At 49.3% G+C, this 13,303-nt stretch overlaps 2 protein-coding genes across 5 annotated transcripts in view; one reads left to right on the top strand and one right to left on the bottom strand.

Moving 5' to 3' along the window:
- The window catches only part of SURF2 (surfeit 2), a 52,148-nt gene extending 44,351 nt beyond the window's left edge, over positions 1-7,797 (bottom strand). Inside the window, exon 1 of one of the 2 annotated variants that reach the window (XM_083160440.1) lies at positions 7,310-7,797. In XM_083160440.1, coding sequence (XP_083016566.1) covers positions 7,310-7,384 — 75 coding nt within the window. In that variant the 5' untranslated portion in view covers positions 7,385-7,797. The remainder of the gene's footprint in view (positions 1-7,309) is intronic. The other variant, XM_083160439.1, reaches the window with a different exon arrangement.
- The window catches only part of SURF1 (SURF1 cytochrome c oxidase assembly factor), a 155,608-nt gene that overhangs the window by 14,914 nt on the left and 127,391 nt on the right, over positions 1-13,303 (top strand). The window contains exon 1 of one of the 3 annotated variants that reach the window (XM_083160435.1): positions 7,512-7,676. The exons of 1 other annotated variant lie outside the window; for it this stretch is intronic. In XM_083160435.1, coding sequence (XP_083016561.1) covers positions 7,620-7,676 — 57 coding nt within the window. In that variant the 5' untranslated portion in view covers positions 7,512-7,619. Of the gene's footprint in view, positions 1-7,511; positions 7,677-8,038; positions 8,078-13,303 lie in introns of those variants that run through there. One more of the 3 variants, XM_083160438.1, reaches the window with a different exon arrangement.

The raw sequence follows: 13,303 nt of genomic DNA, 5'->3' as shown, positions 1-13,303 counted from the left end.
GGAATGGTTCATAAAAACAATGAGAAATTGATTGCCTCATTGAGGCCCAAGATTTATGGTGTTCAATTTAAAAAGGGGATTTTTGTAAGAATTTACCATTCGAATCCCTTTCTCTGAATCCATCCTGGTGACACAAATCAACCATGGGATGTAGGAGGGACCACAGGAGCAAGGCACCTATGTTAAGTCTTGGAGAGAGGCAGGCTCCTCCCTTCTGCATCCCGGCATTCCTCAGTACAACTTCCAGAGCACACTAGGATACATTACTCCGTAGAACGCATGAACATATTAATATGCACGATCAAATAATAACCATATAACATGACAACACATGAAACAGTATAACTTACTGAGCGTAAGGGAGGGATCGCTGTGTCACCAGGATGGATTCAGAGAAAGGGATTTGAATGTTAAGTTCTTACAAAAATCCCCTTTTCTCTTTCATCCATCCTGGTGACACAGCTCAACCATGGGACGTTCAAGAGCCAGTCCTTTGGGAGGGTACGCTCATGTCCGCAGCACATAGAACTGCTCGCTCAAATGAAGGGTCTTCACCATGAACTCATGGAACCTGTAGAATTTGGTGAAAGTGTGAACAGAGGAACAAGTGGCAGCCCCGCATACCTGCTCCGCTGTAGCAAAATGACGCACAGCCCAAGAGGAAGCAACCGACCTGGTGGTATGAGCATTAATCCTGGAGGGAACTGGTCTGCCAACTTTAGTATAGGCAAAGGCAATAACCGACCTTAACCACCTAGCAATGATCTGCTTAGGAGCTGGCCACCCTCTCTTATGTACGTCAGAATACTAGTAACAAGTCAGTTTTATGAAACTCCTTCACTCTGTCCACATAAACACATAGCGTGCAAACCACATCCAATTTCTTCAGTTTGTCCCCATTTCTAACCTCCTCTGGAGGACAAAACACCGGGAGCCCAATCTCCTGGTTCAAATGAAAATTTGACACCACTTTCGGCAAAAATTTGGGGGCGGTTCGCTAAACAGCCCTATCTTCATGAAACACCAGAAAAGGGAGACTTACAAGACAAGACAAGGCCCCTAATTCAGACACATGTCTAGCCGAAGCAATAGCCGACAGAAACTTAAGGTCAGCTGACCTTAACAGTTCAAACGGTGGTTTCTGCAGTAATGACAACACCAGTGACAGATTCCAAGGCGCCACTGGTTGTCTATACGGAGGTTTAAGATGGGTAACCCCCTGGAGGAATGTCTGAACCTCTGGCAACAAAGCCACTTTCTTTTGAAAGAAGATGGACAAAGCTGACAGCTGCACTTTCAAGGATTGTAAGCTTAACCCAGTCCAAAATCCATCCTGGAGAAATTCCAGGAGTCTAAAAACCTTAAATCTAGAGGTCTGAACTTTCTGTCTCTCACACCACCTAATGTACGTCTTCCACACTCTATAATAATTTGCAGCTGAAACAGGTTTCCGTGCACTAATCATAGTTCGGATAACTGCCTCTGAGAAAACTTTCTTCTTTAAGAGGGAGGTTTCAAAAGCCAGGCCATCAAATTGAGAAGAGCTAGGTCCTGATGAAGAAAGGGACCTTGCTTGAGAAGGTCTGGTCGAAGAGGAAGACGCCACAATGCTGTCGACAAGCTCAGTATGTCGGAATACAATGACCTCCTGGGCCAACCCAGAGCTATTAGAATGACCTTCGACCCTTGTGTCCTCACTCTCTTGAGGACCGGAGCAATCATGGGAAATGGTGGGAAGACATATGCGGGGCTGAAACACCAAAGTCATGGTATCCACTGCCCATGCTGTCGGATCCCTGGTTCTTGAACAGAACTGGGACACCTGACTAGTCTTGACGCCAAATCCACCTCTGGGAGCCCCCAAAGGGAAACAATGTCCTGGAACACCTCCGGATGTAACGCCCATTCTCCCTCCAGCAGTTCTGCTCTGCTGAGAAAATCCGCTTCTACATTCCGAATCCCCGGAATGAATACAGCCAGAATATTTGCTTCCGCCCAGCGAAAAATCTGAGAGACTTCTTGCATCGCCATCCTGCTGCGAGTGCCCCCCTGGTGGTTGAGATATGCCACCCCTGTCCGACTGAATTTGAATGGGAGACCCCTTCAAAAACTCCTCCGCCTGCAGAAGTGTCTTCCAGACCGCGTAAAGCTCCAGTATATTGATCGGTAAGGATGACTCCGAACTGGACCACAGACCTTGTATGCTTAGATTCAGGGTCACTGCTCCCCAGTCTCTGAGACTAGCATCGGTTGTGACCACCAACATATCCCAAGACTGAAGGGAGCGGCCCAATTGTAGGGATTCCAGATCCGTCCACCACAGTAATGAGTCCCTCGTCCCTTGAGACAGAAGAACGGTTTCCCGTTTCATGGACCAACTGGAAAGTATGTTACATTGGAAAGGCCTCAAGTGGAACCCTGCATACAGGAGGGTCTCGAAACTTGCTACTATCTTGCCCAGTAGTTTCAGACACTGCCAAACCGAAGGACTGGGCGACTGAAGAATGGCCAAAACTAACAGACGAATATCTCTGGCCTTTGTCTCCAGGAGGAAAACACTATGTAGGTGTGTGTCCAGAATTACTCCCAAAAACTGTAGTCTCTGGTTGGCACACAGATGGGATTTCGGTAGATATAATATCCACCCATGGTCTTGCAAGAATTGAGTTGCAACCGATAGATGTTTTTGCAACTTCTCCGCTGACTCCGCTTTGAACAAGAAATCAACCAAATACAGGATAATCACAATTCCTTTGAGTCTGAGAGCCGCTGCCATGACCGCCATCACCTTTGTGAACAGTGGGTTTAAAAGAAGCACAGAGCACTTTCTTAAAAGAAATCAGGTTGCTATAAATGCACAGGTTGTGCAACGTGTAATTATATGGTGACAGTAGACCAGTTTATGCATCCGTACAAACCATATAAGATAAAATATCCACTTACCTGCAGCTCAAAATTTGTGGTTTACCTGCTGTCTTGCCCATGTGAGTTACACTATGAGGGCAAGGAGTGTATGGCCCAGCGTAGGACGGCCATCAGAGCAGCTCTTGGGTCAGGGTCAAGCAGCTGCCCGCCACTTTGCACAGGCGCAACATAGCATGACCAACTTGCGCTATTGTAGGATTGATCATGTCCCCCCCTCCCTAAGGGGGGGTTACAGACAGGCAACTGCTTCGTTTGGAAAGCAAATGGATTTTTCAATTGAACACCATAAATCAGGGGGGCATCAACGAGGCAATCAATTATCTTTGTTTTTTTATGAACAATTACCTACCCTAACAATTGGTTAGTATTAGAGAAGCCAATCCCGGGGCATTTTCTCAATCCCGGGATTGGCTTTCCTAATAAAAAAATCGCCCCGGCTGCCCCGCATTTACTTACATTTGCAGGTGCAGCTGGGTTGCCGGGTGGGTGGGTGGTCAGCTTCATACTGCCGGGAGCCAGGAGCCGGGTTGCTTGGTGGGGGGGGGGGATGGGTGGTTCATGCTGCTGGCTGGCTGGCGCAAGGGCGGGTTCAAACTGCCGTGCTGCTCTGCCAAGTACCGGGAGAAGCTGGGCAGTGTCTGAGCGGGTGCAGTCTAATCCAGAAATCCCGGCATTTTTGGGGCCAAATCCCGGGATCCCGCCGATCCCGATATCTATAAGAGGTTAATTTGAACCTATCTTTTCTTTTCACAATATGGATTAGACATTCCAGCAGTATTATACATAGATTACTGCCATCTTGTGGTGAAAATGCTCTAGCACACGCACCTTACAATCTGATACACTATGTCAGTACCCGAGGTTTCTGTGGGTCCGGTCGTGGATCAGGATCGGCTGAGACCCGGAAGGTTGCACCACAGCAAGACTATGTAGGTCTTTCTCATGCGAGGACTTGGAAGGAGTCCGGGACGAGTGGCTGAAGCAGGTTGCACCACAGCAGGACACTGGAGGTGCACAGGTGGCTTGAAGCAGGTTGCACCACAGCAGGACACTGGAGGTGCGCAGGTGGCTGAAGCAGGGTGCACCAGAGCAGGGCGCTGGAGGTGCACAGGTAGCTGAAGCGGGTTGCATTAAAGCAAGGCGCTGGAGGTGCACAGGTGGCTTGAAGCAGGTTGCACCACAGCAAGGCGCTGGAGGTGCACAGGTAGCTAATGCGGGTTGCACCAAAGCAAGGCGCTGGAGGTGCACAGGTGGCTTGAAGCAGGTTGCACCACAGCAAGGCACTGGAGGTGCACAGGTGGCTTGAAGCAGGTTGCACCACAGCAAGGCACTGGAGGTGCACAGGTGGCTTGAAGCAGGTTGCACCACAACAAGGCGCTGGAGGTGCACAGGTAGCTAATGCGGGTTGCACCAAAGCAAGGCGCTGGAGGTGCACAGGTGGCTTGAAGCAGGTTGCGCCACAGCAGGACACTGGAGGTGTGCAGGTGGCACCACAGCAGGACGCTGGAGGTGCGCAGGTGGCACCACAGCAAGGCACTGGAGGTGCACAGGTGGCTTGAAGCAGGTTGCACCACAGCAAGGCGCTGGAGGTGCACAGGTGGCTTGAAGCAGGTTGCGCCACAGCAAGGCGCTGGAGGTGCACAGGTGGCTTGAAGCAGGTTGCGCCACAGCAAGGTGCTGGAGGTGCAGAGGTGGTGTCAAAAAGCACAGGACGCTGAACTTCCCTACGAAGTGACAAGCGAAGCACTGGCGCCGGCTTGTTACCCTCAGGAGTCTTTTATCCCCTTAGGCTGCAAAGTTAGAGCCGCCATTCCTATTAGCAGGCTTCAGTAACATGGCGTCTTTCTGAAGACACTTAGGGCTATACTGCACACTCCTTGCTGCTGCCTGTGTCCATGCGGCCCCTGCAGGCGGCCGGGAGTACTGCAGCCTCTGTCCTGCCTTTTCCTCTGACTGAGCTGTGGCAGCATGGCTGGACTCCCAGTCCGGACGCAGGCACAGCGACAGGAGGGGTCAAAGGGGACAGCTGTTGGTAAATTTGTTGGTTGTAATTCCCACCTAAGTTATATCCATCTGCTGAAACGCTAGAGACTGTAAGTATCTCTATCTAGATTGGTATAAGTAACTGTTATAAATTGTCGGATTGTAATTATCTATATTTCCTATCTTCTCTTTGTTGATTAAATAGGATTTGTGCCTAAGGACACAATACAATAGTATATACAGTTGTATACTGTTTTGTAAAAGGTATTATTGTGTGCATAACCACAACCGAGGTATATTGCGCTAATAGACGTAGTTTGCATCTGCAACAATCATATACTGTTTATTAAATTATACAGAATATTACACCTACGACTCTGACCTGATGCCCACGGGGCCGCTCGTTAGATACGATCCAATGACATACATTGTGATTTGGGCTGACTTAAAATTTCTAGGCCCGCTTTGCTGGAATTGGGTGACATCAGGGCCAAGTTGCATAGTGTATGGGAGGCCTTTAGATTTGGGTGCGTTATATTGTCGACAGCTTCTAGATTAGCGCTAACAAAAGTAAGATGCAAGCGTTGGGTTGATGGGAGCGTGATGGACAATCACTAGACAGACATGAGTTGTCCATCCCGATGCATGGCCCAGAGACATCGAAAGTAGAAATAGATGGTGCAGCAGTGTCTAATTTTACTATCTTGGTACGAGGGCAATGCTGCATTGCTGGCATCGGTCAGGAATTTATACCGGCGACTGCTGTGTCAGCCGGTGTATACACACATTCAGACAGCTACAACCAAGAGATTTTGGGTACATGTGAACCTCCCAATGTATTCCTCCGAGTTATAATGCAGATATTATAGCAGGGTTGCCGACTTTAACATTCTCCTCTCCGGGAGAAGCCCGGAGAGGAGAGTTTCAGCAGCCGCTCAGGGGGCGGGGCTTACGAGTGACATCACTAAGCCCCGCCCCCATACTGTTAAAAGCAGCGAATTCAGGGATCTCCATGGAGGGGGCGGGGCTAAAATGACGCGATTGTGCCGTTTTAGCTCCGCCCCCTCCTCTGAGACCCGAGGATTGCGGCATTTTAATGCCGCGATCTGGGGGTCCCCCCTGAATCCGGGAGGGTTGCCCACCCTTCCGGGGGCCGGGAGGGGGTACCCGATTTTCGGGAGACTCTCGGAAATTCCGGGAGGGTCGGCAACCCTGTATTATAGTAGGAATGCTCATTGTGAGCTATGGACAGACGAAAGTCTCCCCTGTGACTCCCACCACTACTGCATCAAGTCTGTCAGTAACCCATGATGTCACAAGCTCTAGCAAATGGGAAGATGCCAACATGTGCATGCCATGCTTGTTTGCATCACTGCAGCATCCCCTTGAAGGTATTCGGAGAAGGGCTCATGAGCACGCCCCCATTCATTACAATGGCATAAGGCCAGTGTACAAACGCCGAATTACAGCAAGGATGAATGAGGACACACCTGTAGCCATTATCATCGCACATCTACTTCCCTATAGAGTGCAAGCAGGACCCTCCTACCTCTATGTCTGTTATTCCCCAGTCACATCTTATTACTGCAATATGTAGCACTTATCCTCATGTATCACACTCCTATTTCCCTATATAGTGTAAGCCTGCGAGCAGGGCCCTCCTACCTCTATGTCTGTTATTCCCAAGTCACATCTTATTACTGCAATATGTAGCATTATCCTCATGTATCACACTCCTATTTCCCTATATAGTGTAAGCCTGCGAGCAGGGCCCTCCTACCTCTATGTCTGTTATTCCAGAGTCACATCTTATTACTGCAATATGTAGCACTTATCCTCATGTATCACACTCCTACAGTATTTCCCTATATAGTGTAAGCCTGCGAGCAGGACCCTCCTACCTCTATGTCTGTTATTCCCCAGTCACATCTTATTACTGCAATATGTAGCACTTATCCTCATGTATCACACTCCTATTTCCCTATAGTGTAAGCCTGCGAGCAGGGCCCTCCTACCTCTATTTCTGTTATTCCCCTGTCACATCTTATTACTGCAATATGTAGAGTAAATTAGTTACGCCACTGATAAAAGGTCTTCAAATAGTGATGTTGGGCTGCATCATACACTTTATTCCAGCTGGTTGAATCACCCCCAGAAGTTGTGGAATTATATCATCCCCTCCTCGGCCAGTGCTCAGCCCCATGGGGGGAATATGTAACCCCATCTGTCAGGGCTCAGCCCCATGGTGTGTTGCGGGAAGGATCATCCCATCTGTCATGTCTCAGACCCAATATGCCGCACATGGAGGGCGGGGGTTGACCTTCTTCTCCTGTCGGGTTGTAACTCGTATTATATAATATGCGGCCAGACAACCAATACCCTATCTGACATATGCGGTTACCTTGTTTCCCGGGATGAGCTGCAGGTTTGGATGGAGCAGTAGGAATTGCCGGACATCCTCCGGCATCACGTCCATGCTTGCACCGCGTGTGTGAAGACCGATTTTGCTACCCCGGAAGTAATATCTAAGGAGATTGGTTGAGGGCCGCCATTTTTACGTAGCCGCAGAGCTTTACGGTAGAGATAAGCGGCTACAATAACATGGCGTCATCTTGTGCAACATTAGTTCACTAGCTAATGCTGTCTCGTTTCCATGGTTTCCAGGGGCGCGACGGCGTCAGACAGGAAGCTCTGCAGCAGTCAGTGACATAATGCTCGGAGTGAGGCCGATACTGGCTTGTGCGAGGTCATGGAGCTCACGATGTCAGGTGAGCGGGATATCAGGGTGTGGACGCCTAGAAACTGGTTACAGAGGCCGTGACCCTGGCATAGATGTTCTGCGCCTTGAAAAGTGATAAATTGGAAAGAAATACAGTAGCTGACAAGTAGCGCCCATTGGTAGAGGTTAGATCCTCTTCAGTTTTGATTACAGGATGTGATGTTCAGTGAGGGCGGAAGTTGTTACATGCCCTCACAACGTTTTTTATTTTATCTGTAAGTCACGTAGGTGTTGGTTATTTTGTTTTGTTTTTAAGCTGCATTGTACGCTCGCCACAGATTTATATTCCCCCTCCAGGTATACATGGAACCAGGGCATGATGGGAAAATTGTCAAACCTGAAGGGTCGGGGGATCTAGCATACCCTCCAACATCTGAAGGGCAGAAATAGGTACACATGCGAGAAGGGGGCGTGGGCATGGGTAAAGTGGGCGTGGTTACATTCCCTTTCAAAATGTGTTCTGCTGTAATAGGTACAGTTGGAGGGTATGCAATACCAATATGTCCACTTGCTAAATAGTCCCCATACCCATAGCATCCATTCTGCATGTACGAGCAGTACGGATGGTGTAATGGTGAGCATTACTGCCTCACAGCACTGAGATCATGGGTTCTATCCCCACCATGTGTTATATATACGGGGCAGTACGGACGGTGTAATGGTTACATTACTGCCTCACAGCACTGAGATCATGGGTTCTATCCCCACCATGTGTTATATATACGGAGCAGTATGGATGGTGTAATGGTTATATTACTGCCTCACAGCACTGAGGTCATGGGTTCTATTCCCACCATGTGTTATATATATATATATATATATATATATATATATACGGGCAGTACGGATGGTGTAATGGTTATAGCATTACTGCCTCACAGCACTGAGGTCATGGGTTCTATCCCCACCATGTGTTATATATACGGGGCAGTACGGACGGTGTAATGGTTACATTACTGCCTCACAGTGCTGAGGTCATGGGTTCTATTCCCACCATGTGTTATATATACGGGGCAGTACGAATGGTGTTATGGTTAGCATTACTGCCTCACAGCACTGAGGTCATGGGTTCTATTCCCACCATGTGTTATATATACGGGGCAGTACGGACGGTGTAGTAGTAGTAGTACGTTTATTTATAAGGCGCCACAAAGTGTCCGCAGCGCCGTACATAGCAAAAAAAAAAAAAAATTACAAGGTAACGTACAGGGTGTGTAGAAGGATACAGTATAAATAGGGGTATGGTTAGCATTACTGCCTCACAGCACTGAGGTCATGGATTCTATCCCCACCATGTGTTATATATACGGTGCAGTACGGATGGTGTAAGGTTAGCATTTCTGCCTCACAGCGATGAGGTCATAGGTTCTATCCCCACCATGTGTTATATATACGGAGCAGTATGAACGATGTAATGGTTACATTATTGCCTCACAGCACTGAGATCATGGGTTCTATCCCCACCATGTGTTATATTTATTTATTTATTAACAGTTTCTTATATAGCGCAGCATATTCCGTTGCGCTTTACAATAGCAGACAGCGATACAACAAAACAGGGTATTTACAGACAGTCAAAATGTAGGAGGGCCCTGCTCGCAAGCTTACAATCTATAGGGAAATAGGCATTGATACATAAGGATAGATACTGTATTCTTTATTGCATCGATTCCACCAGAACGCAAGGTTCTATGACTGGTTCTGGAATTTGATAAGCTTGCCTGAAGAGATGAGTTTTTAGGGAACGCTTATAGGTTTGGAGACTGGAGGAGAGTCTTATTGTGCTTGGGAGGGCATTCCACAGAGTGGGTGCAGCCCGAAGAAAGTCCTGCAGTCGGGAATGGGAGCGAGTAATGAGTGTGGATGAGAGACGCAGATCTTGGGAGGAGCGTAGAGGTCGTGTTGGATGATATTTTGAGATAAGAGAAGATATGTATGTTGGTGTAGTTTGGTTTATGGCTTTGTGTGTAAGTAAAAGAATTTTGTATTGAATACGGTAGAATACAGGTAACCAATGAAGTGACTGACAGAGTAGCTTTGCATACTGCTTATATATATGAAGCAGTATGGATGGTGTAATGGTTAGCATCACTGCCTCACAGCGCTGAGGTCATGGGTGCAATTCCCACCATGGCTCTAACTGTGCAGAGTTTGTATATTCTCCCCGTAATTGCGTGGGTTTCCTCCCACAATCCAAAAATATACTGGTAGGCTAATTGGCTCCAAACAAAATTAACCCTAGAATGTCTGTGTGTGCGTGTATATATGGTAGGGAATATAGATTGTAAGCTCCACTGGGGCAGGGACTGATGTGAATGTTCAAATATTCTCTGTAAAGTGCTGCGGAATATGTGTGCTCTATATTAGAAACTGTTAATAATAACTGTTAATAAATGTAACCGTATAAAAAACTCACGTTTCTACTCTGCTGCCAAACAAATCAAACTGTGATTGACCGGAGCGGCCCAGGCGGGGGGGGAGGGGGGTTTGCCAGAGATGCGGTTGGGATGAGAGAAAGAGCTGGAGCAGCGTCTCACTCCACGGGGGTTGCGGGCGGCGGCGGGAGATACGTCGCTCCACGGAGGAAGAGAGAGAGCAGCGTCTCGCTCCCGGGGGGTGTTTGAGATGCAGCGTTTTAGTCGCTCCACGTGGGGTGTGGGCTGGGGAGAGAGAAGGAGCCGCTCACCGGATCCGGGGGGGGGGGGGGCTGCTCCAAGTGGCCGCCCTCCATTGGCCGGCGCCCCAGGCAAATGCCTAGTAGTGGTGCCCCAGGCAAATGCCTAGTGGTGGCGCCGGCCCTGGGATCTCTAGACACTACCTTACAAACCCCCCCCCTATGTATGGCTGGGTTGGAAAAATAATAGCTAGAAGCATTTATTACTTTCTACTTTATCTCTTTAGAAACGTTAGTACAACTGGTCCCCTAAGCAGTGCCGCCAGTGTGTGACCGATGTAGAGCCGACAGTATGTGACATGAGGTGCCGCCAGTGTGTGACCGATTTAGAGCCGACAGTATGTGACATAATGAGGTGCCGCCAGTGTGTGACCGATGCAGAGCCGACAGTATGTGACATAGGGCCTTATTTTGGTTCATTCTTTCTGACAAAATCCTTCTTAGATGGGCAAAACCATGTGCACTGCAGGTGGGGCAGATGTAACTTGTGCAGAGAGAATTAGATTTGGGTGGGGTTTTACTTCAAAGTGAGATCTATATTGCAGTGTAAAAATAAAGCAGTCAGTATTTTCCCTGCACAGAAACAAAATTACTCACCCAAATCTAATTCTCTCTGCACATGTTACATCTGCCCCCCTGCAGTGCACATGGTTTTGTCCATCTAAGAAGGATTTTGTCAGAAAGAATGAACCAAAATAAGGCCCATAATGAGGTGCCGCCAGTGTGTGACCGATGCAGAGCCGACAGTATGTGACATAATGAGGTGCCGCCAGTGTGTGACCGATGCAGAGCCGACAGTATGTGACATAATGAGGTGCCGCCAGTGTGTGACCGATGCAGAGCCGACAGTATGTGACATAATGAGGTGCCGCCAGTGTGTGACCGATGCAGAGCCGACAGTATGTGACATAATGAGGTGCCGCCAGTGTGTGACCGATGCAGAGCCGACAGTATGTGACATAATGAGGTGCCGCCAGTGTGTGACCGATGCAGAGCCGACAGTATGTGACATAATGAGGTGCCGCCAGTGTGTGACCGATGCAGAGCCGACAGTATGTGACATAATGAGGTGCCGCCAGTGTGTGACCGATGCAGAGCCGACAGTATGTGACATAATGAGGTGCCGCCAGTGTGTGACCGATGCAGAGCCGACAGTATGTGACATAATGAGGTGCCGCCAGTGTGTGACCGATGCAGAGCCGACAGTATGTGACATAATGAGGTGCCGCCAGTGTGTGACCGATGCAGAGCCGACAGTATGTGACATAATGAGGTGCCGCCAGTGTGTGACCGATGCAGAGCCGACAGTATGTGACATAATGAGGTGCCGCCAGTGTGTGACCGATGCAGAGCCGACAGTATGTGACATAATGAGGTGCCGCCAGTGTGTGACCGATGCAGAGCCGACAGTATGTGACATAATGAGGTGCCGACAGTATGTGACATAATGAGGTGCCGCCAGTGTGTGACCGATGCAGAGCCGACAGTATGTGACATAATGAGGTGCCGCCAGTGTGTGACCGATGCAGAGCCGACAGTATGTGACATAATGAGGTGCCGCCAGTGTGTGACCGATGTAGAGCCGACAGTATGTGACATAATGAGGTGCCGCCAGTGTGTGACCGATGTAGAGCCGACAGTATGTGACATAATGAGGTGCCGCCAGTGTGTGACCGATGCAGAGCCGACAGTATGTGACATAATGAGGTGCCGCCAGTGTGAGACCGATGCAGAGCCGACAGTATGTGACATAATGAGGTGCCGCCAGTGTGTGACCGATGCAGAGCCGACAGTATGTGACATAATGAGGTGCCGCCAGTGTGTGACCGATGCAGAGCCGACAGTATGTGACATAATGAGGTGCCGCCAGTGTGTGACCGATGCAGAGCCGACAGTATGTGACATAATGAGGTGCCGCCAGTGTGTGACCGATGCAGAGCCGACAGTATGTGACATAATGAGGTGCCGCCAGTGTGTGACCGATGCAGAGCCGACAGTATGTGACATAATGAGGTGCCGCCAGTGTGTGACCGATGTAGAGCCGACAGTATGTGACATAATGAGGTGCCGACAGTATGTGACATAATGAGGTGCCGCCAGTGTGTGACCGATGCAGAGCCGACAGTATGTGACATAATGAGGTGCCGCCAGTGTGTGACCGATGCAGAGCCGACAGTATGTGACATAATGAGGTGCCGCCAGTGTGTGACCGATGCAGAGCCGACAGTATGTGACATAATGAGGTGCCGCCAGTGTGTGACCGATGCAGAGCCGACAGTATGTGACATAATGAGGTGCCGCCAGTGTGTGACCGATGCAGAGCCGACAGTATGTGACATAATGAGGTGCCGCCAGTGTGTGACCGATGCAGAGCCGACAGTATGTGACATAATGAGGTGCCGCCAGTGTGTGACCGATGCAGAGCCAACAGTATGTGACATAATGAGGTGCCGACAGTATGTGACATAATGAGGTGCCGCCAGTGTGTGACCGATGCAGAGCCGACAGTATGTGACATAATGAGGTGCCGCCAGTGTGTGACCGATGCAGAGCCGACAGTATGTGACATAATGAGGTGCCGCCAGTGTGTGACCGATGCAGAGCCGACAGTATGTGACATAATGAGGTGCCGCCAGTGTGTGACCGATGCAGAGCCGACAGTATGTGACATAATGAGGTGCCGCCAGTGTGTGACCGATGCAGAGCCGACAGTATGTGACATAATGAGGTGCCGCCAGTGTGTGACCGATGTAGAGCCGACAGTATGTGACATAATGAGGTGCCGCCAGTGTGTGACCGATGTAGAGCCGACAGTATGTGACATAATGAGGTGCCGCCAGTGTGTGTCCGATGCAGAGCCGACAGTATGTGAAATAATGAGGTGCCGCCAGTGTGTGACCGATGCAGAGCCGACAGTATGTGACATAATGAGGTGCCGCCAG

This window comes from Crinia signifera, chromosome 9 (assembly GCF_055691185.1).
Source record: "Crinia signifera chromosome 9, ASM5569118v1, whole genome shotgun sequence".
NCBI classification, from domain to species: domain Eukaryota; kingdom Metazoa; phylum Chordata; class Amphibia; order Anura; family Myobatrachidae; genus Crinia; species Crinia signifera.
This window is presented reverse-complemented; position numbering and strand designations above follow the sequence as displayed.